The 25,004-nt window shown below is 39.0% G+C and overlaps 1 protein-coding gene across 2 annotated transcripts in view; it reads right to left on the reverse strand.

The window, feature by feature from the left end:
• DGCR2 (DiGeorge syndrome critical region gene 2) overlaps positions 1-25,004 on the reverse strand; it is a 66,754-nt gene that overhangs the window by 17,709 nt on the left and 24,041 nt on the right. For both annotated transcript variants that reach the window (XM_084648973.1, XM_084648972.1), the window contains 5 exons: positions 21,744-21,866; positions 11,895-12,020; positions 8,217-8,427; positions 7,264-7,340; positions 958-1,134 (listed from right to left, as the gene is read on the reverse strand). In XM_084648973.1, coding sequence (XP_084505099.1) covers positions 958-1,134; positions 7,264-7,340; positions 8,217-8,427; positions 11,895-12,020; positions 21,744-21,866 — 714 coding nt within the window. The remainder of the gene's footprint in view (positions 1-957; positions 1,135-7,263; positions 7,341-8,216; positions 8,428-11,894; positions 12,021-21,743; positions 21,867-25,004) is intronic.

Below are 25,004 nucleotides of genomic sequence, written 5' to 3' on the forward strand. Positions count from 1 at the left end.
TTGAAAGAAACAGTAGGGTAAGTGGACTTCTGCTCCTGCCATCTCCTTGGACCCGTAAATGCCACTGTTGGGCCTTTGACTTGGCCTGATTAAGACATCTTTCAGAATCAGTACAACAGAGAGAGGAAACCAGACAGTATTATGACCACCAGCTCTGGCTAAATTCTGACCACCTAGGATGTAAGTGTTCAAATCCTGCTATCATTCCTTCCCTTACGTATTATTTTTCTTCCCCAACTTCTCTCTCTCTCTCTCTCTCCTCTTTTCTGTCTCTCTCTTCCTGCCTTCTGTCTATTAACAGTCTGCTTAGCTGGACAAGGCAACTCCAGCCATTGAAACACTGTGCTTAGAACTAGTGACCAGAAAGGCAAGCTAAAAACAATGCCTTAAAACAGTCAGATGTTAGAAGTTGGGCAGGTCTCAGGAGTAGCAGTGAAGACCATGTGCTGTGCTTGCAATTTCTCAGCAACAGCAGAAAGCACCAGAGACAGAAGTTATTTTTCTCCTTCCTTTCTGTGAGAGTTAATCTTACTTTGTTACAAAGGAAGCAGGATCAGACTTCAACAACAGCTCAAGATGTTCTAACTTTTCTCCCAAAAAGGGCCACTGACACCATCCATCTTCAATGCCCTCTGAAAAGACTGAAGCAGGGGTGTCCCTCTAAAAAGACGACTTTACACCGCTTGAGAGAGGGAATAAGGGTTGCTGTTAGAATGAAAGCCTTACTACTTTACATTCAAATGCTTTCATCGCTTTTTCTACAACTGGCAACCAATGATGTTAATCCTCCACTTAAACAAGCAACTAATTCAGAGAACTGTTGCGGCTGTTTGTAATTCATTGATGCAGGACAAGAGGCACGAAAAACAAAACAGATGTCTACTCAGAGCTCTGCATATTTATAAGTCATCTGCACTAACATTTTTATTCGATTATCTGCATTGTATTACAACTTACTCCTTTTGCAGAGGAACGAAGACTTCTCATAGCAGTTTTCAGCATACCAACTGTGTAAACCATGGTGCCGAAGGGTGGGTAAATGGAAACACTGAAGCTGGGCACAAAGAACATTTTCATTTTCAGACATAGCCGTACCAAAGATAGGATCCGGAGGCAAGAATACTTCTGAGGAACCTAGGGTGAGAATTTATTATTGGTGTGATCAGCCTGCAGGTTTAGGAAGCTTTAGACACTCTAGAGAGCTTTTCATTTACTCCATGCACAGCCAACTTCTAGTACAAGGCAACTATCCTTTAATTTTAGCAATGCTCCTTGAGGTGGAAGGGAGTTGGGAGGAACAGGAAGACAAAATTGCTGTATCCCAAGATAAAACGTGTTTGTGAAGAGGAAAGGCTGCTGTAGCTACATGTTTAAGGTGCCAAAATGTCATTTTATAGACTCTTGTAATCTTATTCTGAACATGGACAGATCCTGATCCCACTGCAGCTGCTTTGCTCCAGCCCATCCTGCAATGCTGGTTTGGTTATCTGAGGATTCCATTATCATGGAAGAATCCCAAGTGAGAGATCTGACAGCTCTTAAGCTGCCCAGAATGTAGCTAGGGAAATGGCACTATTGTGGTTTCTTGGCCATGTTTGGGCTGATCCCTCAGTGCTGTAATGGCCCTCTAGAGTCATTGACCAGCATCTTTATTTCTCCCACTCCCCACAACTGTAATGGGCTCCAAGCCAGGCCTGAGGATCTAACCTTATGTTTTTCATGCTAATGTTGTCACAAGGTAATCTCATTTTCCCACATTTGTGTATTTCTTTGGACATGAGGGGCAGTTGTGGATTAGTGGATTGAGCACTTGGAGTAAGCATTCCTGAACTATTTCTCAACGCCACTGACTGCAAGAGACATCATGCACATAATTCAAGGTCTTTGTGCCTCACCTACCCTACCTGTACAATGGGGATTACGCTTACCCATCAATACTAATCCCTTTCAAAAACTATGAAAAAATTGCTGTGGGTGCAAACAGTTTAAATATTATACTAATTAGGGCTGTCAATTAATCGCAGTTAACTCACACGATTAACTCCAAATAATTAATCATGATTAATTGCAGTTTTAATCGCACTATTAAACAATAGAATACCAATTGAAATTTATTAAATATTTCAGATGTTTTCCCCCCCATTTTCATATATATTGTATTCTGAGTTGTAACTGAAATCAAAGTGTATATTATTTTTGAATACAAATACTTGCACTGTAAAAATGAAAGAAATAGTATTTTTCAATTCACCTGATTGATACAAGTACTATAGTGTAATCTGTCGTGAAAGTGCAACTTTAAAATGTAGATGTGTGTGTTACATAACTGCACTCAAAAACAAAATGTAAAACTTCAGAGCCTACAAGTCCACTCAGTCCTACTTCTTGTTCAGCCAATCGCTAAGACAAACAAGTTTGTTTACATTTACAGAAGATAATGCTGCCCACTTATTTACAATGTCGTCAGAAAGTGAGAACAGGCATTTGCATGGCATTTTTGTAGCCAGTATTGCAAGATATTTACGTGCCAGATATGCTAAACATTCGTATGCCCCTTCACGCTTCGGCTACCATTCCAGAGGACATGCTTCCATGCTGATGACTCTTGTTAAAAAAATGCTTTAATTTTCACTAAACTCCTTGGGGAGAGAATTGTATGTCTTCTGCTCTGTTTTACTCGCATTCTGCCATATATTTCATGTTATAGCCGTCTCGGATGATGACCCAACACATGCTATTCATTTTAAGAACACTTTCACTGCAGATTTGACAAAACACAAAGAAGGTACCAATGTGAAATTTCTAAAGATAGGTCACTACAGCACTTGACCTAAGGTTTAAGAATCTGAAGTGCCTTCCAAAAATCTGAGAGGGAAGAGGTGTGCAGCATGCTTTCAGAAGTCTGAAAAGAGCAACACTGATGCGGAAACTAGAGAACCTAAACCACCAAGAAAAAGAAAACCAACCTTCTGCTGGTGGCATCCAACTCAGATAATGAAAATGAACATGTATCAGCCCACACGTCTTTGGATTTTTATCGAGCAGAACCCGCCATCAGCATGGACGCATATCCCCTGGACTGGTGTTTGAAGCATGAAGGGACACGAATTTTTAGCACATCTGGCGACGCCAGCTACAACAGTGCCATGCGAACGCACGCTCTCACATTCAGGTGACATTGTAAACAAGAAGCAGGCAGCATTATCTCCTGCAAACGTAAAAACTTGTTTGTCCGAGCAATTGGCTAAACAAGATGACAGACTGAGGGGGCTTGCAGGTGCTAAAATTTTACTTTGTTTTATTTTTGAATGCAGTTTGTTTTTTGGGGTTTTTTTATACAATTCTACACTTGTGAAGTTCAACTTTCATGATAAAGAGATTGCGCTATACTACTTGTATTAGGGGAATTGAAAAATACTTTTTTTTTTACAGTGCAAATACTTGTAATCAAAATAAATATAAAGTGAGCACTGTAAACTTTGTATTCTGTGTTGTAACTGAAATAAATATGCACCGGACCCTCGCTAGAACGTGGGATTTGGGATCCAGGCGCGGTACCGCGTTATAGCGGGGACCGCGTTAAAATGAATTGCAATTAAAGTAATTAAATTTGGGATCCATGGCCGTGACCGCATTATATGTGAATTCACGCTATACAGATGCGCATTCTAGCAAGGGTCCGATGTATCTGAAAAATGTAGAAAATGTCCAAAAATATTTAAATAAATGGTATTCCATTATTAACATTGTAATTAATCACGATTAATATTTTTTAATCGCTTGACAGCCCTAATACTAATATAAATCACCTTTGTCTGTTAAACTCAGATTTGCTATGAGCAATACTACATCACTAATCTGCTTATCCCTGGAGAGATTCAGTATAACAAATATAGAACACACTGATTAAATACGATTCATGACAATTCAAACAACATGAATGTTCCATATTGGCACTTCTCTAATTTATAAATTCTAACGACAAGTGAAAGTGATACAGATAATGTAGCTGGAGATTAGAGGCACCAAGTGTGTGTTTTGTAATAGAGTCAACGATTTCAAACTTAGGTGCCTAAAGTTAAGGCGTCTAAATTAATATTTAGACAACCAAGCATAAGTGGCCTGATATTCAAAGTTGAGGGGCACGTGGACCCTTCCATTGACTTCCAGGGTCAGCAACTGTGAAAAAAATTAGACCAGTGCATATGGATTTAAGAGCCCAACATTAGGTACCCAGGCTTGAAAGTGTTGGTCTTAATGCCCTGACTCCCATACATCATATGGTTAAATGATAAAATGATCCTCTGATACAACAGCCTGCTGAAGTAGCGTTTGACCTGATGGGAATGATTTCTTTTATGAAACTCCTAAGAAGAGAGTCCGTCCACCAAACTATACAGAATTGTCATTGAGCAAAATTTTCAAAAGTAGCTGAAGGAGGACTTTTGAAAATGGGACTTAGGCACTTTTGAAACTTTTCCCCATAGTCTACTTTTAATAGACTATCTTAAAGCAAGGTTCTATGGCATCAAGAAAACATGAATTGATGCCACCATCTGACAAATGAAAAGTCAGAATTGTAACATTATTTTTTCATAATGTGTACCATTTAATAGTTAAAGTTATAACTGCTCTAAATAGTTTCACCAGCAGATGGTAGTGCAGTCAGCTTCCCAGTAAAGAGCAATGACATTTCCCTTCAAGAGAAATAGAGATCTGTATTTTTCCTGGGTGTTCTAGGTTAACTGATCATTTATGGTACTTTTTGTCCACCAAGAGCCATGAATTTAATATAAAGAGTTTGCAATTTCCCGCCCCCTCCCCCCCCGAAGAAATACTGCAGTGCTGCTCTATTCTTCTAAAGCAACTGTGAAAGTGGCACCTCCTGGCTCAACAGAAGTGCTCTATGAAAAGTTCAGATTTGCTCCCTTTTGTGGCAAAAATAAGTTTAAGTACCTTGATTCCTGATGGCACTGTAAAGCCAAAGTTACTATGGAACAGTTGAGCTGGATGTTACTTGGGCAGGCTATTCGCCTGGTTTTAAGCTGAACTGTCCTGATTTTGTATGGTTTGTCCCCTGCCCAGTTCTATCATAAAACTAACTGGGTGTGGTTCTATAGAGTATCATGCACAGAAGGGTATCATGCACAGAGGATGCCATTTTGCAGAACACACCACCTTACTTTCAAAAGGTGTGACGTCAAATGCATGGTCACATCAGAGGAAGTGAGGTGGCAAATTCTGTAAAAAGGCGTCCTCAGTGTAGCATGCCCTTGCATGCACTGTGCAAGGTCATGCTGGCAGGGGGAGGGATAACTGAGGGTATGTTCTGTATACTGGGGATGCGTCAGTGGCTACCCCATTGCTACGACTTCTTGCACATCAACTTAACTGATGACCAAGTGCTGTTTGGTCAAATTCTGCTCTAAGTTACATTTATGTACAATCGGTTCACACACAATGGAGTTACCCAGGTATGAGGGCAGAATTTACCCTGCACATCCTCTATTGCCAAAAGTGATGCCTGAGAAGGAAATAAGACAGATTGACTTTTAGATGACTTTGCAGCACTGCACATCAGAAAGCTCGTTTTTCCCCCATGTCAAGGCACCAGTCCAGCAGAGCATTTAAGCACGTGCTTAATTCTACACAAACGAGTAGGCTCATTGACTTTAATGGAACTACTCATGCTGAAATGCTTTGCTGTACTGGGGCAGTGGACATATTTGATCTGAACATTACTGCAACAAACATCCAGGGTAGTTTAAAAAACAGAACCAAAAAGTCCTACATTCACTTTTCAGAGTACAGCTGTTTTTGAAAGTGAATCAGCTTGGCAGTCTTGCACTGGCAGAGCATTTCGTTCAGTTGGATGAACTAAGGGAGACAAACTATTTATAATCTAGACCAGTGCTACTCAAAGTGGTGGTCTGCGGACCGGTGCCAGTCCACGAGCCATTGGCTGCCAGTCTACACGCACATTGGAAAAAAAAAAAGCCGGTCATCCACACCAGATGTCTAGATCAATGCTTCTCAAGCTAACACTGTACATCAGCATTTCAGAAGAGTTTTCTTTTACATTTTAAAAAAAAGTTTTAAGGACATTTACAGCTATTAGAGCTGTAAATTGACCACCTTGCAGAATGAAGCTTTCTGTTTGGGTATAAATAGTATAATGTAGGTGTAAGCTTCCTCCTACCCATGAGTCAATGTGCTTTATCTTTGTTCTGGAGAAGGTATAAATGAAATCAATCATATTTCAATCTCCATTTCAAACAAACAATTTGAAAATTAAACTAGAAGAAAAAGAAACAGGTGATAACTCTTCAAAACTCAGCAAAAACTTTTTCAACGAACTCTGTATCAGAGGAACCAAATGGTATCTGCCATATGGAAAATTCTGGCCTGTGCAAACTAGACCCACTTCAAAATACCAATGTGAGACAATTTTGTCACTCACTCTGGCACAGACACCTATTTCAATACTTACCTATTTGTGATACCTGTTAGTTTCCCACACCTCCATAAAAATTAAGTTGTAGATTACTTTTATGTAGCATTCACTTTGAGCAATCTCAGTTTTAAATCTGCAGTGTAACCAAAGCTTAATTGTGGAATTTCCTGGGCTAATAACCTATTCAGTTGTTTACTTCTTTTTGTTAACACTGTGCCTGCTGCAAACAGCTTCTGATTAACATCTGAGCAATAAAAGAGGTAGAGACACTTTCACAGGTGTCTGGAGAATTGAGTGGCTCTTCCAAAAATGTGGCCAGATTACAAAACGAGAGATAAGGCGACCTTCGCATTTCAGTGTTCTTTACTCTTTTTACACTGAAACTACAAACTTATCTCATCACAGCTAAACCTACTTATTCTACAAAGTGGTTTCCCACAGACTATAATTTTTTTATGGAGATTCTGTAAATAAGATTAACTGCCAGTACATGGAACTACAAAATTCAGCCAAATTTAGTGCCCATCTTTCTCAAAGGAAACCCCCACATAGGATAGAAATCTTCCATTCTATTATATTTTGCAGTCATTTTGTACCAGGAAATTTCTAAAGCCTAAACTAAAAAGGTAGTTACCATAGGCATTCCATCTGATGTTGTGAAGCAGTTCTCCCTTTGAATTACTGCAGCTTCTCTCCCCCTTGAAAGAAACTATCTTTATAGATTACATTCATGCTTGAGGATAGCGGTTTTGAGTGTATGTTTAACTAGCTTTATTTTTAAGCAAGCCGCATGGAAGTCAGAAACTTACCTTTATAAGCCACCTCCCAGTGACCTTCTAGAGAACGATTTCGGTTGGTTATAACGTACTGATATCCAACCCAGAACCTAGATAGTTAAAAAAAATAGGCATTTTTAAACTATTCCAAAAAGCAAGAGGGGAACAATACTACCATAAAAAGGAGAACAAGTAATACAGAACCTTACTACTAAATTTCCTATTTTTCCACTTTTAAATTGAGCTAAATTAAATTAAATTGACCTAAAATACGCATGTTCTTAAAATATCTGTCAAATGCATTTCCTGTCTGATGCTGAATTAGAACAGGAAGTAGCAATAGTAACAAAAGAGTAATAGTGCCGGTGACAGGACAGCACAGCAGAGACCTGATGAAAGACCATAGATAAAATAATGGTAATTCTATGTTTTGGGGAGTAGTCCTCTCTCAGATAGAACATCCTCCCCGCAAACTAAACTAGAGCAGATGTTCAGAGACTTCTCTCAGAATGGCCCTTTCATTCCTATCTCACGATAGCAATGTTGTCAGTATTATTGGTCTTTTACTGCCAATAAACTTGAACATTCAGTTTAAATGTTTACAGAAAACTAGAACTCTCCCAGTACTCCACTGAAAAACTTCAGCATAATGCACACCGCACTAAAATATTTCATTCTTGCTACAGTTGTTGTTTTCTGTTCAGCGATGCAAAGACATTGAGACTGGAAGAAAACATTTATTTGACTGCAAGCAATCATATGAAGTTTGCAATTTATTCATTAATGCTGGTTAAAACAGAAAACTGATGACAATTGGCAGTGGCTTAGCAGTCAAAGCCAACAGTTATTTAATTTAAATCCATTTTTATCATTAAATTCTAAGCAAACCAAACTACCCAATTTGCACAACGTTAGCAGTTACTTGTTAATTCATGTAGAAATAATTTTCATGCAATATGGAATGGTTATTTTTCCTTCTGACTCACCTACGTTGGTCCTTCCTTCCAAAGGCTTTCTCTTCTAGGTCCCACTCCTGGGCCAGGATGAACCTGAGCTCCTGATCTGTGGTGAAAGTGGCCAGGGATCCATTTACCCTCTGACATGTCTGCACAGCATCCCAGTAGTTCTCACCATTTAAATACACCCTGTAACAACTGGCTGTGCCCTCATAGTGATGCCATCCTGTTGGGCACTTTCCTAGGAAACATGGAGAATAGAAGGGAAAACCATCCCCCCAAATTAGGATCTTAACTTGAGACAACACATACCTACTAATTAAATAAGTTAGTATATATTATAAATATTTTCAGAACACTAAATACACACACACGCACACACACTAAAATCCATCCCACAACTCTGAGATGACGTGCATTAAAGAGTATGGTGACGTTTCCGGATGAAAAAGTTTCTTGACAAAACTTGTCTTTCTGGGATTTCAAACATGGATTTACTTTTCACTAGCACTGTGGTAGCACTCAAAGGCCCTGATCAGGTTATAGGCTCTACCATGCAAGACACCAAACATAAAAGACAAGATCACACACTCCGTCGCTGCCCTGAAGATCTTACAGTCCAATTTGAAACAAGCAGCAAGAAGCGTAACAAAGAGTAGGAAGAAAAAAGTGGGGAGCAGGAGGAAGAGAATGATATGATCATGCAGTTACACAAGTTAGCAACATGCACAACTTGATGCTTCCAAAGGTTTTTCCTTCTTTTATTACAACAATGTTAAGTAAATAGTATCCATGTTCCCCTATTGTCACTAAACACAGCCATTAGTAACCAATTACATTTCTTGTAGACTTCACAGCAGAAGTGAGTTTTTACCAAGGATGTGAAGAAGGTCTTATGGATTAGTTCAGGGAGGGTAATTTATAAGTAAGGTGAAGTGCAGAAGAAAGCATGGAAATGTTTGTGGAAGAAATGGACCAAGGGCATTAAAGGCTGGCACTACTGGAGTGGATGAGCATCCAGTGGAGAGACTTAGAGAGAGATAGCACAATCGGAGTTAACAAGAAGAAAGATTATCTTAGCTGTTGCATTTGGTACGGACTGGAAGCAAGGCAACATTAATTCTGCAGCACTTGCCAGGACACAGTAACCTCACTCGTTATTTAACTCTTGCTGGAGAATTTATCTGGTCTCTGTTCATAACCAAAAGGACCTCAGAACTTTCTCTGGAATCACAGTGATCTCTATCATAAAGCAGTGAAATAATACAACTAATTACCATACCCAAGTTCTTTCTACATTTGCTAAAACTCAACAAAGTGGAATATTCATTTTTCACATGCTAGAGAATTATTAAGGCTTTTACTGCTTTAAAGTCCTTTTGTGATCTTCCAATCGATGTTTTTAGAATTACTTAATATCTTAAACAAATAAAAACCTGACTTATCTGTAGTAGTTCAAATGCTTTGAACGAAATAATAAATACAAGTTGCATGCAATCTCATATGACTGACCCAAATATGAAAATGAAGTAACCAAGATTTGAGGAATCACATTTAGGGGAGTTCATTGAAACAGACATAGGTAGTATAGCATAACTGAATCCATGACCTGATAAATCAGGTTTAAATCTTCAAATCTCAGTACCCCTCTTCTGCCTGATTTAATTTTAATGAGTGCTTTCAGGGAAGAGAGGAAAAGTTTTATCCAGTGGGTTAACATAGTTACCACTTACTTCTTGAACTACAGCTCTTGAGCCTTTTTATAAAATAAGGTTTCCTTGATTAATTGTCTCTGAAATGTAACTGCAAATAAGTGCTACCACAGTGGTGTGAGTTGTGTAAGAACAGACAGAATGGTCAGCCAACACACTGGATTACATGGCATATTAAGTTATAGCCACCAGAACTACTTCCATACCAACTTGTTATAAAAGAACTAAATAATTTCAAAGCTCAACAATTTACCAAAACTAGTTAAGTCCATCAGTCCATAACAAAATTTTATAAATATATTTTAAAAACCTGTTTGCTTTTCTTTAATCTTAGTGAAATGTTAATTTTAATTTTGGCTCGTGTTAGCTGTCTGCCTCTGTGACACAGCTTCTGTTTATAGCAATACTATAAAAAAATAAAGACCAATCAGAACAATGAAAGAATGGTTGAAAAATTTCACCACCACTTTCAACCCATCCCCTTAACCATTTATTGATGAGATTCCTCATTCTACAGAAAATGCATTCTGTGTAAAGTCATCACCACACGCCTTACAGACTAGTTCTCCAACTCTACTTAACTGCTAGCCAGAAATTGCATTAACCCCCCAGAAAGTAGCATTTAAGAAGTTTAACACTAGTCATTTCAGCATAGGATAGGAGAGTTCTCTACTCTAGTCAAAAGGGATTTTATTTTAAATAGAATATTAAATGGCAAAGCAATATTTTTCTGCATCTTGTTTCCAATAAAGGAAGTCTTAAGCCTTATTTATTTGGATGTTCAGCTCCTATTATCTGCTTTTAGTTCAGTCTCTGTCACAATAAGAATGCTAGGGATTAAAGACCTAGGCTAAAACAACCATGCAAAAAGTTTTATACAGTATTCCATTTACCAAGACTGGGTCATTTTCTGACTGGCAAGTACCTCAGCCTAGTTATCATCAAGGTTAAGTAAAGAGCACCTGTGCCAAGGTTGGCATATATTCACGACAGCTGAGCAAGGACAGGTTATCAGCAAATTTAGGTAACTGACTTATGACGTTTTTTTTTTTTTTCCTTTAGAGGGATAAGAGATGGCAAATTTCCAAATGCTTTATTTCCTAAGAACATTTTTCCTTGAAGTCTGACACTCATACTATTAGACAAACTGCTATTATAGTTCAGAGTTTTCTTAAGTTAAATTATTTCCCTAGGAACTCACTGTTGAAAATTTAAAGAATCAAACTTGAATCACTTAGGTCTAATTTTTATCCTGCTATTTTTCTAGAGCAATGCTCAAATAAGCAAGGTTTTATTCCCCACTTATAAATGTGAGCACCTAAACCTACCTTTAATGAGCCAGTTGGACTACTCATGTTCTTTACTCAAAGCACATGCATAAGTAACACTTTGTAACACTGAGGCATTGGTTTAAAAGAATGCTTCTGTGCTGAAACTAGTCTCTCAAGGGAAATAAGACCAGATTTTCACACCTGCTGAAGGCCCATACTTCTAACTGACAATGCAGCCCAGAAAAATTAAAGCCCATAATTTAACACACTTTTTTCCCCCCACAAACCCACTATTATGAAGTACTATTCTATATTAATATATTAGCAACAATAAAACACAAGGGCAAAGATGTATTTTAGGGTTCCATTCTCAGTCTACCATGTCACTAGAATTGCTTTAAAACAATTCATGATTACCATGTTATATATACCAGTGTTACAAATAAGCTTATCAAAAGGGGGGGTATACAACTATTAAGATCTCTGGAATGTATGCTCTTCAGGGCACTTTAGTTCAAGAAAAGCATGCAATTTAATGACAACTTTAAAAAAAAGTAAAGAGTCCTTGGACATTTTACAGTCTAATAGCTCTGGAACCACTACTTTAAATATTTTTTTAAAATCCTGCATACTGAAGTATTAAGTCTTTGCCTTGAGAGGAGATGACCTAGGTTTGTGAACTAACTTCTAGGAATTTGAACCAGGTTCCCCAGTCTGCAACTTACTGCTAAACCGAACAGGTTGTGCCACATTGACAGTGTGAAAGCGGGTTGTCTCTCCCCCTCTTCCTCGATTGTGCCTGGAGTCCACATTTTCTTTCCCATGATAAGATCGTTGGTCCCCTGTCAAGCCTAAAGAGAAAAGAAACATACATGCAAGGCAGTTTTTCATTTAGCCAAAGGCTAACTCTTTCATGAATGTCTCTCCAGGTTTGAACTCAAGACAGACAAAATAAAAAAAATGACAATAGTAATTATGTACTTCAGTTTTACTGTAGTTACCTGTAAGAAGACACACAGAAACTATACAGAAAATGCCAATATGAAACACCTACAACTGAAAAGAGCCAAACTTTTACATGAGTCTTGCTGATTCAGCTAAATATTTGTGGCAGGATTTCAACAAATGCAGTTCTGCACAGACCTTGACATTCAGAGTTTTTTATCTATTCTTCTTTGCATAGAACAGTCCACGCTCCAGCTGCTCAGTTTGTCAGTTACGTGAGCGTGGTTATTAGAGAGCTTCCTCTGTTGCATACATTTTCAAAAGCTTTTTCAAAACTACTAGACAAAATTAAGACGGCTGTTGAAGAAATCGCCAGACAACAGGCTAACACTTTTCCACTTACTCCCAAGGCAGATGAAGGTCTAATTTCTTGAGATAAATATCAGCTCATACGTTCTGTAATGAAAATGTTTCATACTTTTACAAAGAAGCACACTGCTGTCTGCATGTCACTGGGGCTCAGCACTTTAAGAATGGGCATATAGGGAGATGTAGTTCCCAGGAGGAGCCAGGTGACTATCAGGACTACATAAGGAGGGTATCGCTCAGTTAGGGAGTCCAGGAGGCAGAAGCAAGACCTGGAAAATGGCCACCAGTCAAAGGAGCCATTGAGGCCTTTACCCAAGAGGGGCTGGAAGGGAAGTCTACAGGGAACAGGAGGTGCCCACAGCTTAAAGTCTGTTCAGAAGATTTAACTGAATCAAAATAAGCCATTCTTACCACAAAACTAGAGTGTATATATACATAGCCTTTTGAACTGGTTTAACCATATCAGCTTAAAAGTCAATTCAAGTTACACCAGTAAAACGTTCTCCTTTAGACAAGCCAATAGAAGGGTGAAGCAAGAGGCCTGAGGCAGTATACACAATACCACTGGCATGGACTGAAGGCCCAATGTTGGAACCAATTAGTGAGAGGCTTCAGTTGGGGGCTTCCAGACAAAGTGAGGAAGTCCTCACTTTAACCCTGCATTCATCAGGGTAAGGACTCTGTTAACTCGGTATGGGAAAAAGGACCACTAAAGTAAACCTATGGAGAGTGAAAAAACCACTTTGCCCTTCCCAGACTCAATATTGTTGAAGTGTTCCCTGCTTCAAACAGGAAGAACAGACTGAGGGCTGGGGATAGGCCAGGAAGCTATTGAGCCTGGGACTGAACTGGCCCTGTATCAACACAGCAAGAGAACTGAGCCTGCGAAGACAGACACTTAATTGGGATATTTTGATTTTGGGGATCCCCAGAAGAGGAGGAGCGACTATAGCCTTTCGGTACATGTCAGGTATGAATTAAGGCAGTAGCACAAAAGCCTACAGGCCTCAAGTCTGTAAGACAATAGCCATGGTGAATTAACTGAGGCCAAAGGCCTAAAAGTCTCTGCATGAGGAACTAATCAGGAGTGACCCCATGTCACAAAATAGAATGGTGTAATAAGCAAGTAAGCCTAAACAAAATACCAGCCTATGCTACTTTGGGATATTTTAAGATGTTGAACTTCTGCTGATGTTCAACCACAAGAATGCCATGGTAATCAATTGACATTATATGCTAATTTAGTTGAGGTAAATTAGTAGGTAGAATATTAGGAAAGGATACTCCAACACTGTTAGGGTGAGGAAGTTTAGATATAAATATGGAAATCTGAACACCCTCATGAATATGCATAACAGCCTTGCATCCTGTATAAAAGGGACTAACCTAGGCCCAAAACTGATGGGATCTTCCTGGCATGCCAGAGATAGGTGATCGAGTGGTCCTATCTCAACAGTTTTAGGTCCCCACAACAGGATGGTGAGAGTATGCATATAATACTAGTCATCTCAGTCTATTTTGCTGGTATGTTGTGTTTGGTGATAAAAAATAGATTTTTATCACAGTTCTATATTGCAGAATATTTTTCTGCAAACAGATGTAAGTCTCTAGATAATACACATACACCAAAAACAAACACTTCCTATAATTTTTTGCAAGAAAGATGGTCTCAAGGTAGTAGTCTCAGGAAATCAGGGTTCAAAACCCACGACAGCCTGAATCACATAGGGGCAATCACTTTCTCCTCTGTCTCAGTTCCCTATCTCTGAAAAAATGGGGATACTACTTCCTTTCTCCAACTCTTGAACTGTTTTGTCTATTTAGGTAAACTCTTTGGGACAGGTACTGTCTCTTACCGTGTGCTTACACAATGATGTCCTAATCCAAACCTGTTCATGATCAAGGTGACCTGGTGCTTCGCTAACTGGATTTTTCCTCACATGCTCAAGGTCTAATTGATAAACGTACATGGGGTTAGGAAAGAGTCTCCCCACACCCCCAGGTCAGATTGGCAGTGACTTTATGGGATTTTCGCCTTCGTCTGCAGTATGGAATTAGGTTAATCTGGATACATCTCAATTTCCTGCCATTGCAGGGGCCTTGGGCATTGGTACACTTTGGTCCCTCCTGTTTTTCACCTGTGACACACAGTCTAGTCTCCTGAGAGCTGTAATACCTTGGTCTAATTTAATTTGTTGGGTTTAGTGTGCAGGTGGTGTTTGTAACTTGTGATATAAAAGAGGTAAGACTAGGTCATCTAGTGGTTCCTTCTGGCCTTAAAGTCTAAGAGGAACGAAGTAAACACCAGAAGTAAATCGTTCTATTAACTCATCATCATCAATTGTTAAACAATAAATTGGAGACTTCCAGATATGGAGATACTACTGTCTGAACAGAATTTCCTGTCTCTGGCTGAAACAAAGTTGAGAGGGTACAAAGTCTTTTGGAGTACCACCTCCCTGCAATGAGAAAGAACTATCAATCCCATGAATATGTACTAGTGACAATGGTGTCCCTGCTTTGACAACTTGTCTTTGTGCTGTACCAATACGCCACAGGAAGATTGTCTATACTTTTTGGTTATTGATTCCTTCATAAAAATGTTAATGATTTTCGAATGTGGAGAAAAAAAGTGAATGACATTGAGAACAATTCTTAATATACCCAACCAGTGCCAGAACGTCAAACTACTGTACCACAATCTAGCCACTTGAGGGCTTCAGCAGGAAACAAGGCATTAAGTGGTATTAAAGCCCATGAAAAGCCCTAGGAAAGGGCATACCATTGTTTCTGCTAAAGTATATCTGTGCCACTCACTAAGATTAGAATGGAAAGCAATATCAGCAGCGGCTTTAATAGACTGAGACAATCAAGATCTACAGTCCCTCCAACGACAGCTAATAAAGCCAACAAGCAGCGCTAGCAGGTACTAACGCTGTGCCGGTCATTCTAAAAAAAGGAGAGAGAGAGACAGGTTCAAACAAAGGTTCATAAAGTGAGATTTCATTTCTCCCAAGAAACTCATTGCTCCCCACAATGCTAACAGTCTCCAGTTCATTTACAGATGGATAAAAAACCATGAACGAAACTGGATTAGCCACAGGAAAACACAAGAATATGAACAAGTATTCACTCTAGCTGTATTCTAGACCAACCTGCTAGTGCCTGCTTAAGTTAAGGCTGTCTAATGCTTCCCATTATGAGAGCCTGTTTTCAGCTGCTGACAACTTGACCAAACTTTAGCCGTTCAGGATGGACTTTACCAAGCCAGGTGTCTGTCTCAGGCTGAACTGGTTGTGGAAAGCCCGAATAAAAAAACAGTTCAATTGTTTCCCCGCAAAGAGATTAATGAAAAATGTAGTTTTGCCCATGCTAAAAAATTCTAACTTTCGTTGAGCTGGGAAACTAAGTGCCTCCATGAAATTTGGTAGAAAGACCTTTGTCACAGATGTTGCGGCGATTTGGGAAATCTGCCTGTTCAACTTACGAAACTGCTGTATCAAAGAATGCCTCTTTCTGTTGTTAAGGAAAAGTTAGCATATGTGACTCCATTTTGGTTTGGGGCTTTGTGTGCGTGACCAATTAGGTATAATTCGTAACACTGTGTGCATCCACCATTGTTGACAAGACAAAACTTTAAGCACATTCCACCCCTTTCCCCCAAGACCATGCTATTAGAACTCAATGACTAATTCAGTTGAAGCACCTTGGGACAATGGGTTAGCCGGAGGTGGGAGAAGCCACTTTCTGAAGCTGCAGGAAGCTGTTTGGAGAGTGGAAATTCCCAAACAAGACACAGACAGATGATAAAACACAGTTCACAGTTGTCAGGACAGGCTGCTTGAGAGACAGTGCCCTGAGAGTGTGCTTAGAAGCCCCAAGACAATGATAGTGCCTCGAATCTGGAGGCTTAAAAACCACAGAGGATCCACCAGATGATCCCATCAAAGCACTCAAAGATGTGCCTTCTGTTGTTCCTGTGAAAACAATCCAACTTATAAGCCTTTGAAAAATCATCGCAGTTTGAACATGCTTAGTCTCTACTTGTTAGAGTTTGGCAGCTAAATCATTTAAAGATTATGCCTGTACCGAACATCCTCCAGCCCAGGATTGCATGCACTGAGCAGGACTTCCACTGCAATTGCTGTTGTCAGCTGCAGCGTGCTGGACATCCAAATAGAGCAAGGAGACTGTTTCCTGTGCTCTCAATGCTCCCCTGGCTGGTGCCTTGGCAGTGTAGAGGAGAGAATGCAACCCAACTAATGTAGAGGGGACAAGAGCCAGAATGGGAGGAGGGTTAAGGAGATGGGGTGGGAACACACGGAGATTGGATGAGGACATGCAGGGGGCCAGAATAAGGGACACAGGATTGTCACAAAACAGGCTGAAGAGTATACTGGTAGAAGAGTCTTTGCTCCCTAGACAACTCCCCTCCCACTAAAACAAATCCTGGAATGAAAACCAAGATTCCAGAGTAAACAATTCTCTGTCAGCAGATATCTGTGGAACCTCCTGTCAAAGCACATCTCATCTCTTTCTAGTAGCTGATCCACATAGCAGTAAAAGATTAACAGAGAGGAGGACTCTCAGCTCAAGTGGCAGAGACCTGTGCTGTCTGTCTAAAACAGCGTTTCTTAAACTGGGGGACCCAACCCAAAAGGAGATTGGCAAGGCTATTATAGAGAGATTGTGAGATCACAAAAAAATATTGCAGGAGGGAGAAGAAGAGGGGGTATAGCGGCTCTGAAGGCAGCGCCGCCACCAGCAGCAGCACAGAAGCAAGGGTGTGTCTAGTAATTTGCTATCACTTGGGGGAGAGAAGAGGGGAACCTGAAATATTTTCAAAGGGCGGTCCCAGCAAAAAAAAAGTTTGAGAACCCCTGGTCTAAAAGGTTCCTATCCTACTGATAAACCAACCACATGGGGATCAGTATGGGTCCAAAAGCGGGGCTTTGTGTTTACATTTTTAGAAACCTCACGATTAACTTAAAATCTACATTAAAAGAATTTTAAGGCTGCAAAGTCAAACACGAGGAAGTTAAGGGATGCCAGAATTAAGGCTGCCAGTGCAACCTTAATTCAGCCCTTTGGATACATACATTACGACAGACTGTTTTCCATATGACCCCTACCTCATTCAGCACAAAGAATGGACCTGATCTGGGATGAATTATGGTTATGTGTTAAGGATGCTATTGTCACTAAAGAGCCCGACCTCATTTGTTGCAGATGTCAGTAGGTGTGTCATAAGATAGGGTCGGCAGGAAAACAAAGGATGGTCTCACATTTGAATGCTGCCCTGGAAAATTGGACTTTATCCCTGACTGTGCCACAGAGTTTCTGTATGGTCCTAGGAAAACAACCTAAACCAAACATTTCACACGTGGTCACGAATTGTGTGTTCCTCATTTTCTAGGTGCCTGACATGAGATCCTCCTGGTGTCCAGTTTGCAGAAGTGCCAAACACCCCCAGCTGTAACTGAAGTCAGTGAGAGCTGTATTTTGAACATATTAAGTGCATATAACACTAGGCACTCTGAAAAGACAACCTTTAGTCATCTCCAATTGGGCACCCAAAATTAGTGGGCACTTGACTTGAATCTGTGAACCTCCGTTTCCCAGCTGAAATGGGTATTGGATTATAACATCTCACAGGACTGTAGTGAAAATAAAAAACTAACATTTGTGAAGCACTCCAATATTATAGTGACAAGTACTACAGAGCAGCCCTTGAGGAAATTACTAATATGTTCAGAGCAGGATTTGAACAGTGTGCAATAAAGTAGGCCTCAGACCACACACTGAACAATGAGGACGAAGCTATTTAATAGCTGCTCATTCTGCAAACGCCCTCCCCCTCTGATGCACTGAATGAGACCGACTTCCTGGGGGGAAAAAAATAGTCGTCATGCAATTAACTAACTATCTCAGTGCATACATAAAAGGCAACCTACATTCTGGCATTTCCTAATTTGAGTGCTAGACTTTGTGACCTAAACATTCTTTTAATGTAGATTTCTGTATGAAATTTCCATAAAAGGTTGCTGGTTTCCATACATGAGCTGCTAATGAGCTCATCCACTGGGAAATGCAGGCGCTATTGGGTCTTTATTAATTATTATTATTATTATTATTGTTGTTGTTTTTAAAGCACACACACACACACTCTACAGCTGTTTTGTCCCACAAAACAGTTTTAACTGCACAGAACAACCTACTGGATATTAAAAAGTTTCCAATTCTTATTTATAGTGGAGGTGTTAGGGGAACTAGATCCTCTCAAGATTAACTGCCTTTTGGGCCTAAAATGAAACCACCAATTTTTTTTTAAAATACTTCCAGTTGTAAGTGGTCTTTTACCAGTTTTCTACTTTCATTGTGCAAAGGGCATTCATTAAGTTTCGCCCAGACATTATGCAAACAAATTCCTATTGGCTAACATTACTTAACAACATGGGACAACTAATTCAGGTCACATGTAGTACACGAGTATTTTAAGCTTCCATGAAAACGAAGTCAGAAGAATAATTTCAAAAGGCTTGAGTTCACAGCAATCAGACTACTGCTACATGATTAAGTTTATAAAGATTTAATACCAGCCAAGTCTTTGGCTGATTGTATCTAGGAGTTTTTCTGTGATGAGGGGTGGGTGGGAAGGAGTGCAGGACCACATAGTTCCTCCTATGGTCTCACAAACGGTCATGTTACAAAAAGTAATTAAATGAGTGGATGTTGGATGAGACCAACACATCGTTTCCTCTCAAATATGTTGCTCCTAGATTACCAGGTTCAGCCCAGACACCTTGTTACGAGTTGGACTGCAAACCCAGTCCAGGAATGAAACCAAAAAAGTTCTGTCGGAGAGCATCTTGAAACATTGAGGTCTCCTGACTCAGGGCTCTTGGAAAATACCTTATTGTAGGGCAATTAGTTCAGAGTGAAGATGAAGTTATACAAAAGGGCTGTGTCTGATCACAAGAGTTTAATTGTAAGAAGCACATGGACTGCTAACTCTGCACTGCTAACTCCAGTGATAGGTGCTTTTGAAAACAGAGAGACGGAGATGATTGTCTACTATACTTGCTTGAAACGACTGCTGTTGAGAAGATTAGGAAAAAAGAGTTACGGTAAATTTAGGATATCCACTCCCTGTCTATGAAACATGATAAACAAAATAAAATCTGTTCATGAAGTATAAGAAGAATGAACTGAAGAGGTTCTGCACAATTCTGGCTGTTTATCTGCCCACTCCCATTATTCTCATTACTGAAAAAAGTTGATCCACACAGTTGAGCTCTTTTAGTGGCAAAGAAGAAATTGGGGAATCCAAGGAGGAGTAAGAAGAGTATCAAAGTTCTCATCTCCTATTGGTTCAATTACAGAGGGTGAAGGTGGAAAAGCACAAATACTGCTACCTCTGAATATGTATTGGCATTCTTAGATTCTTATCATTTACATCAAAGTTTAAACTGCAAGTAGCTAAAAGTAGAGACTAGAATTAAAAATTAAGAAATTACTACTTGAAAATCACCAAAGTGGTAAAGGCCTTAATAGATATGACCTTATTTACTAGAAATTTTACAGCAAATACTGTTTCAGCATCTATTACTCCTGATAAGGAACAAAAAAGAATTATTTCATGTGACTCCAAGACTACAGCAGAAAGGAGTTGTAAGCAGGTGCTATGTAAATCCTCCCAATAATTTCTAGTATGCAGACAGAACCAGCAGCCAAAGGGCTTTATCCTATTAGAGCCATGGATAGAGGACACACACAGATGCAAAGATTCCACTAATATTTATGCAAGAGTACAGAAGAAAAGTAAGCATTTCTACATACCAGAGCTTAAAACTAAAGTTTGGAATTGAAAAGAATTCTATCTTAAAAATAAATCTGTATTTTAGGGAGGAAAGATGGAAGCAAAATGGGATGTTATGAGACAACAAGGCTATTCAACTTAACATTGGCTTTTGAAAGACAAAATATCACAGCTCACTTATCCTGATTGGTTAAAAGCCATTAACCATTTATTGATAAAATGGGTTTTGAAAAAAAGATTGGAACTGCTGCTAGCAAAAGGAAATCGTTCCTTGTGGGACAATAGCTAAACTCGGAACATAATGAATTTATTGGGAAAGTCCCATATCACGCACGATTCAACTCCTCTTGGGGTGAATGGGAGTTTTACTGCTGACATGAATAGAACCAGGCCCTAAAAGAAATAGGCAGGCAATATGATTTAGCTTATAATGGCCTTTCATTGACCTTTGGAAAGGGAAATACACCAAAGTCAGAGTGTGCATTCACAACGAGGCAAGAATCTCATCACCTCTCATTAATCTTTGTTGGTCACGTAATTTATACAGTAATTTTCAGCCTCTGGACTGCTATAGCAGTTCTGATTCGTTAGTTCAAACAGAGAATGAACTCAAAAACTGCAATACTTCAGTGTAATTTGGGTCTCTCTAAAGACCCCGACTTAAAATCTAACCCATACTGCAATTTAATTCTAGTTGTCATTTCCAGATTTCTATTTCACTATCCCAAAAGAAAGTCTTGGGCATTTCCTCCCGTTTTTAAATCATCTTAAATTGTATTGGCCAGATTTCCAAGAGCATTTGATCACAACTGAGGCCAAATATTTAGAGACCAATGCACACCTGCTCCCACTTAGAATAATGGAGCTGATTGGTGATCAGCTCTTGAAAAATGACCCTATGCAAGTTTGAGGGCAAAAATGCCGATTTGACTGCTTCCTTGACTGACGTGTTCTGTTTATGAAAGTGAACAGCACAGCATAGGCAGCAACAGGGCAACCTCCCCTACACTGTCCAACAGTGTACCTCCATCCAGCTTCTGTGTGGTACCTTTCTAAGGGCAAGAGACAAGTTTAGAATTCAACTGCAGATAAGGGTGTCAGTTTGATTCCATTGTAAAGGCAGTTTTTCCTGTCCCTTAAGCATTAAAAGTCTAGCAACTCATTTCACATTTAGAACACATACACTTGACTGCAAGAATGGAGGTGTAACCTAATCAAGGAAAAATTGCTTGTGATGTTACTCTATAAGCTGAAAAGCAAAGCTGAGTCAAGATTTATTATAAAGGAACATCTTCTACCAAATGTATTAGTGTCCTCCCATAGGGACATCCGTTTGAACCTGGAATTGCGAACCGTCATTTTATAAAAAAACAAACCTGAAGCACAACACTACCACACGAAGTAATAGTTCAGAGAACAGCATTCTTTTGGTACTACTTACCTGGACAGTCAACTTCATCACTCTCGTCCTCACAGGTGGGCCATCCATCACACTGCCAGTTCAAAGGGATGCACTGGATGGTACCACTGCGACATGCAAACTGCCCTGGGGTACAGCGGAGCTCTACGGAAACACAAACAAAGGTTTTTTCCCCTAAAGAGAAATATTCCATCCTGAATAAGGCTACATGGAAAACTAATTGCCCACCGCTATGCACACTACAGACATTATTTTAGCAACCTGGCCCTTCAATAAGATCTCTAATTCATACTGTCTCCCTGTTTTAAAGGGGAAGATTAATAGGACTTTCTTTGCCCAGACTACCACTTGAGGAAGCACTTTATCAGATAGCTTTATAGCAAGAGCCTTATAGTGAAGCTGTCAACATTTGAAAGCCACATGTAAAATTTACAGGCCAGATCCTCAGCTGGCCCATGCAGGCACAGATAGCACCAATGAAATCAACTTAGCTCTCTAATTTAAACGAACTGAAGTTCTAACCCTATATTTTTAATTTCAGTATTCTCAGAGATCAGTACTTTTCTTCATTCTAGGAAGGACATGCAAACTGATTAAAGCAATTCCCCAACTTTCTGTACGTTGATTTATGAAAATATGCTGATCCCATCAAAACAAAAGCATCACCTGAAATTGAGAGATTATTCCCCCCACCCACCCACCCGAGATCATAGAGTACATCCTTATTTCCATTCCTTACAGGTATTCCCAAATAGTTGGTGCTTTGAAAAACAGTTAAAAAAATTAAAACCCACAGATCCCAGTCTATCGGAATGTTTCCAATACCAAGTACAGATTAAGAGGGCCTTTCTAGTCGCTACCTATGAATGAATATTATCCTAAGGTTTGTTCAGTTTTTGCATTACCACTTCTAGGAATACTTATTTGGTTTTTAGAACCAGTGATGATTAATAAAGAGCTTATTATGGTAATTTTTTAAAAAAGCTAGTTATACCTACAGAGATACTACAAATTCCAAATTACTATTACCAAACCATGTGTACAACAGGACCTATTCATTTACAATTGCCTATCTAATTTGCAGTTCTTTTGAACACACGGACTCATTGCGAACTAGCTTTCATATCCATGATTGTCTTATCTTCAAAATTTATTAAGATACACTATGTGGAATTTCTACACAAGTACAGCCTTTAAATGAAACTAACTATATGGGCATATTTACACTATTTCATATCATGGTTTTGCTGCCCTTAAAAAAAAATTATAGAAATTAAGACTTCCAAAGCTCTAACCATTCCCTTCTATCAACTATCACAGCATAAGAATTCTGCTGCTCTTTCCATTTTCCTTGAAATATTTTGCAAAGAGATCAATACAAATGACTCTGTCTAAAAGCTGAGTTTAGAGCTGTTCACCTGACTGCAAGAGGTCATTAACCTCAGTGAACGCACCTTCACATCACCAGAAGTCCATCTGTCACTGCAATTCAAATCTCTTAAGGAAGGTGACTATACGCCCCTGAATCTCCTGTGTTATAAACAACTTAACCTTTCTGTTTTCCCATTAGTGAACTAGAGTTCTCTCCGTTTATCTAGGTTGGAGAACAGCTGCATTTCCATACTTTCACAATTTTAGGCACAAAAAACCCCAAAAACCAAACAGAGTAAAAAACCCTATCTTAACTCTGAAAGATGTGGATTTACAAGGGCTTTTTATGTGACTTTAATTTAAGATACAAAATCCTCATTTTTTTAACCTTCAATTAACATGTATTCTCAACCTGAGCTCCATCTTAATAAAGTTTGTTTTTAAATTAAATAAGGTTTAATATTATTTTTGTTGTTTTCTTACTGAAATGTATACTGCCAAACTAAACACAAATCAAGGTAGACTTACTTTAGATACCTTGAGCATAAATTCTTACAACATACCAAAGTTTAATGGCTTCTTTATAAGCATCACTTTACCTTACAGAGCACAGGAAGGTCGACATTAGAGCTCAAAAATAAAAATAGGCATATCCTCTTCTTAACACACCACCTACGCAGAACGCACACTCAGGTCACAAAATAGCTAAGAACTCAGACAGACCTGCTAGACTACAACTGACAACAACATATGGTACAACTAGGCAAGACACTTCTGACCCATTTACAGAATTTTATTCAGTGTGAACATCTCCAACAATCCAAAAACAATGCATGAACCACTTCCAACACCATAAGAAATAATGCAAATACTGAGAAAAGTGAGAATGAAAACTAAGTTTTTCAGAATATAACTATAGCAAGTACCAATTTGTCTCGAAAAAAGAGAGGGGAAAAAGGAGGAGCTGGGAGGAAAGGTGAAGTTTAGATAACCAGAAGGTTTTTGAGATTAAAAATCACAATGGCCACACTTGAAAAATCCAGTTCATATAAGCAGTAGGGCTGAAACTTCCAACTATTCCTATTAATACATTTATGGTATTATGTCCACACTTCACTAAGTTACTAACATTTTATCATTATAGTGCTGATGTCAGAAATATCTTGTTGCCACTGCAAACGTGGCATTGCATTGGAGACTACGGTAATTTTGTGGATGGAAATGCTGCTGAAATTAAATTTTAAAAAATAAACCCTTTACATTCTAGCCATCCACAAGTTTCTATCACTCTTAATCTGCAGTTGTGGCAGAATTTAATTTGCACTTTATCACATCAGTTTTTTTATTTATAAAATAAATAGTTCTTGAGTAAATTTTGTTTGTTTAAATGCAAACCACACATACAGGATGTAAATTAAGATATTCTACAGCATTGTAACAAGAGAAATCTCTATCTGACTTGCAGAATCAACAGAATGAGGATTATAGGACACTGCATGGGACCGGTTGTAGAGGCGAAAACGGATGCAATGAAGGAGAAGAAGGAGCAAAAGGGCAATACTAACAGCAAATACCCAAAATATTACTATTTTATGCACAAATAATACTATACTCAAGAGGCCAAGATAAAAGGATATTGTCATTAGTGGCATTAAACTACTTAAGCAATGCTCAAGTAGTTTATGAGGTCAACAGAAACACTCAATGAATTACAGCCTTAAATGGATCATAAATACACTAAATAATTAGATTTATATAATGTTGCCTTGATTATTCATTTGCTCTATATTCTACACATTCAAGCAAGAAAGGTAAATGATTGCTAATTACATGCCATACCTATCTTCCCAGTGTCAGTACCTCCCTCATTAGACTATTTTTATCACAAATGTGTCTACATTTTAGAAGTCT

This window comes from Lepidochelys olivacea (genome assembly GCF_965140295.1).
Source record: "Lepidochelys olivacea isolate rLepOli2 genome assembly, chromosome: 15".
Lineage (NCBI taxonomy): Eukaryota > Metazoa > Chordata > Testudines > Cheloniidae > Lepidochelys > Lepidochelys olivacea.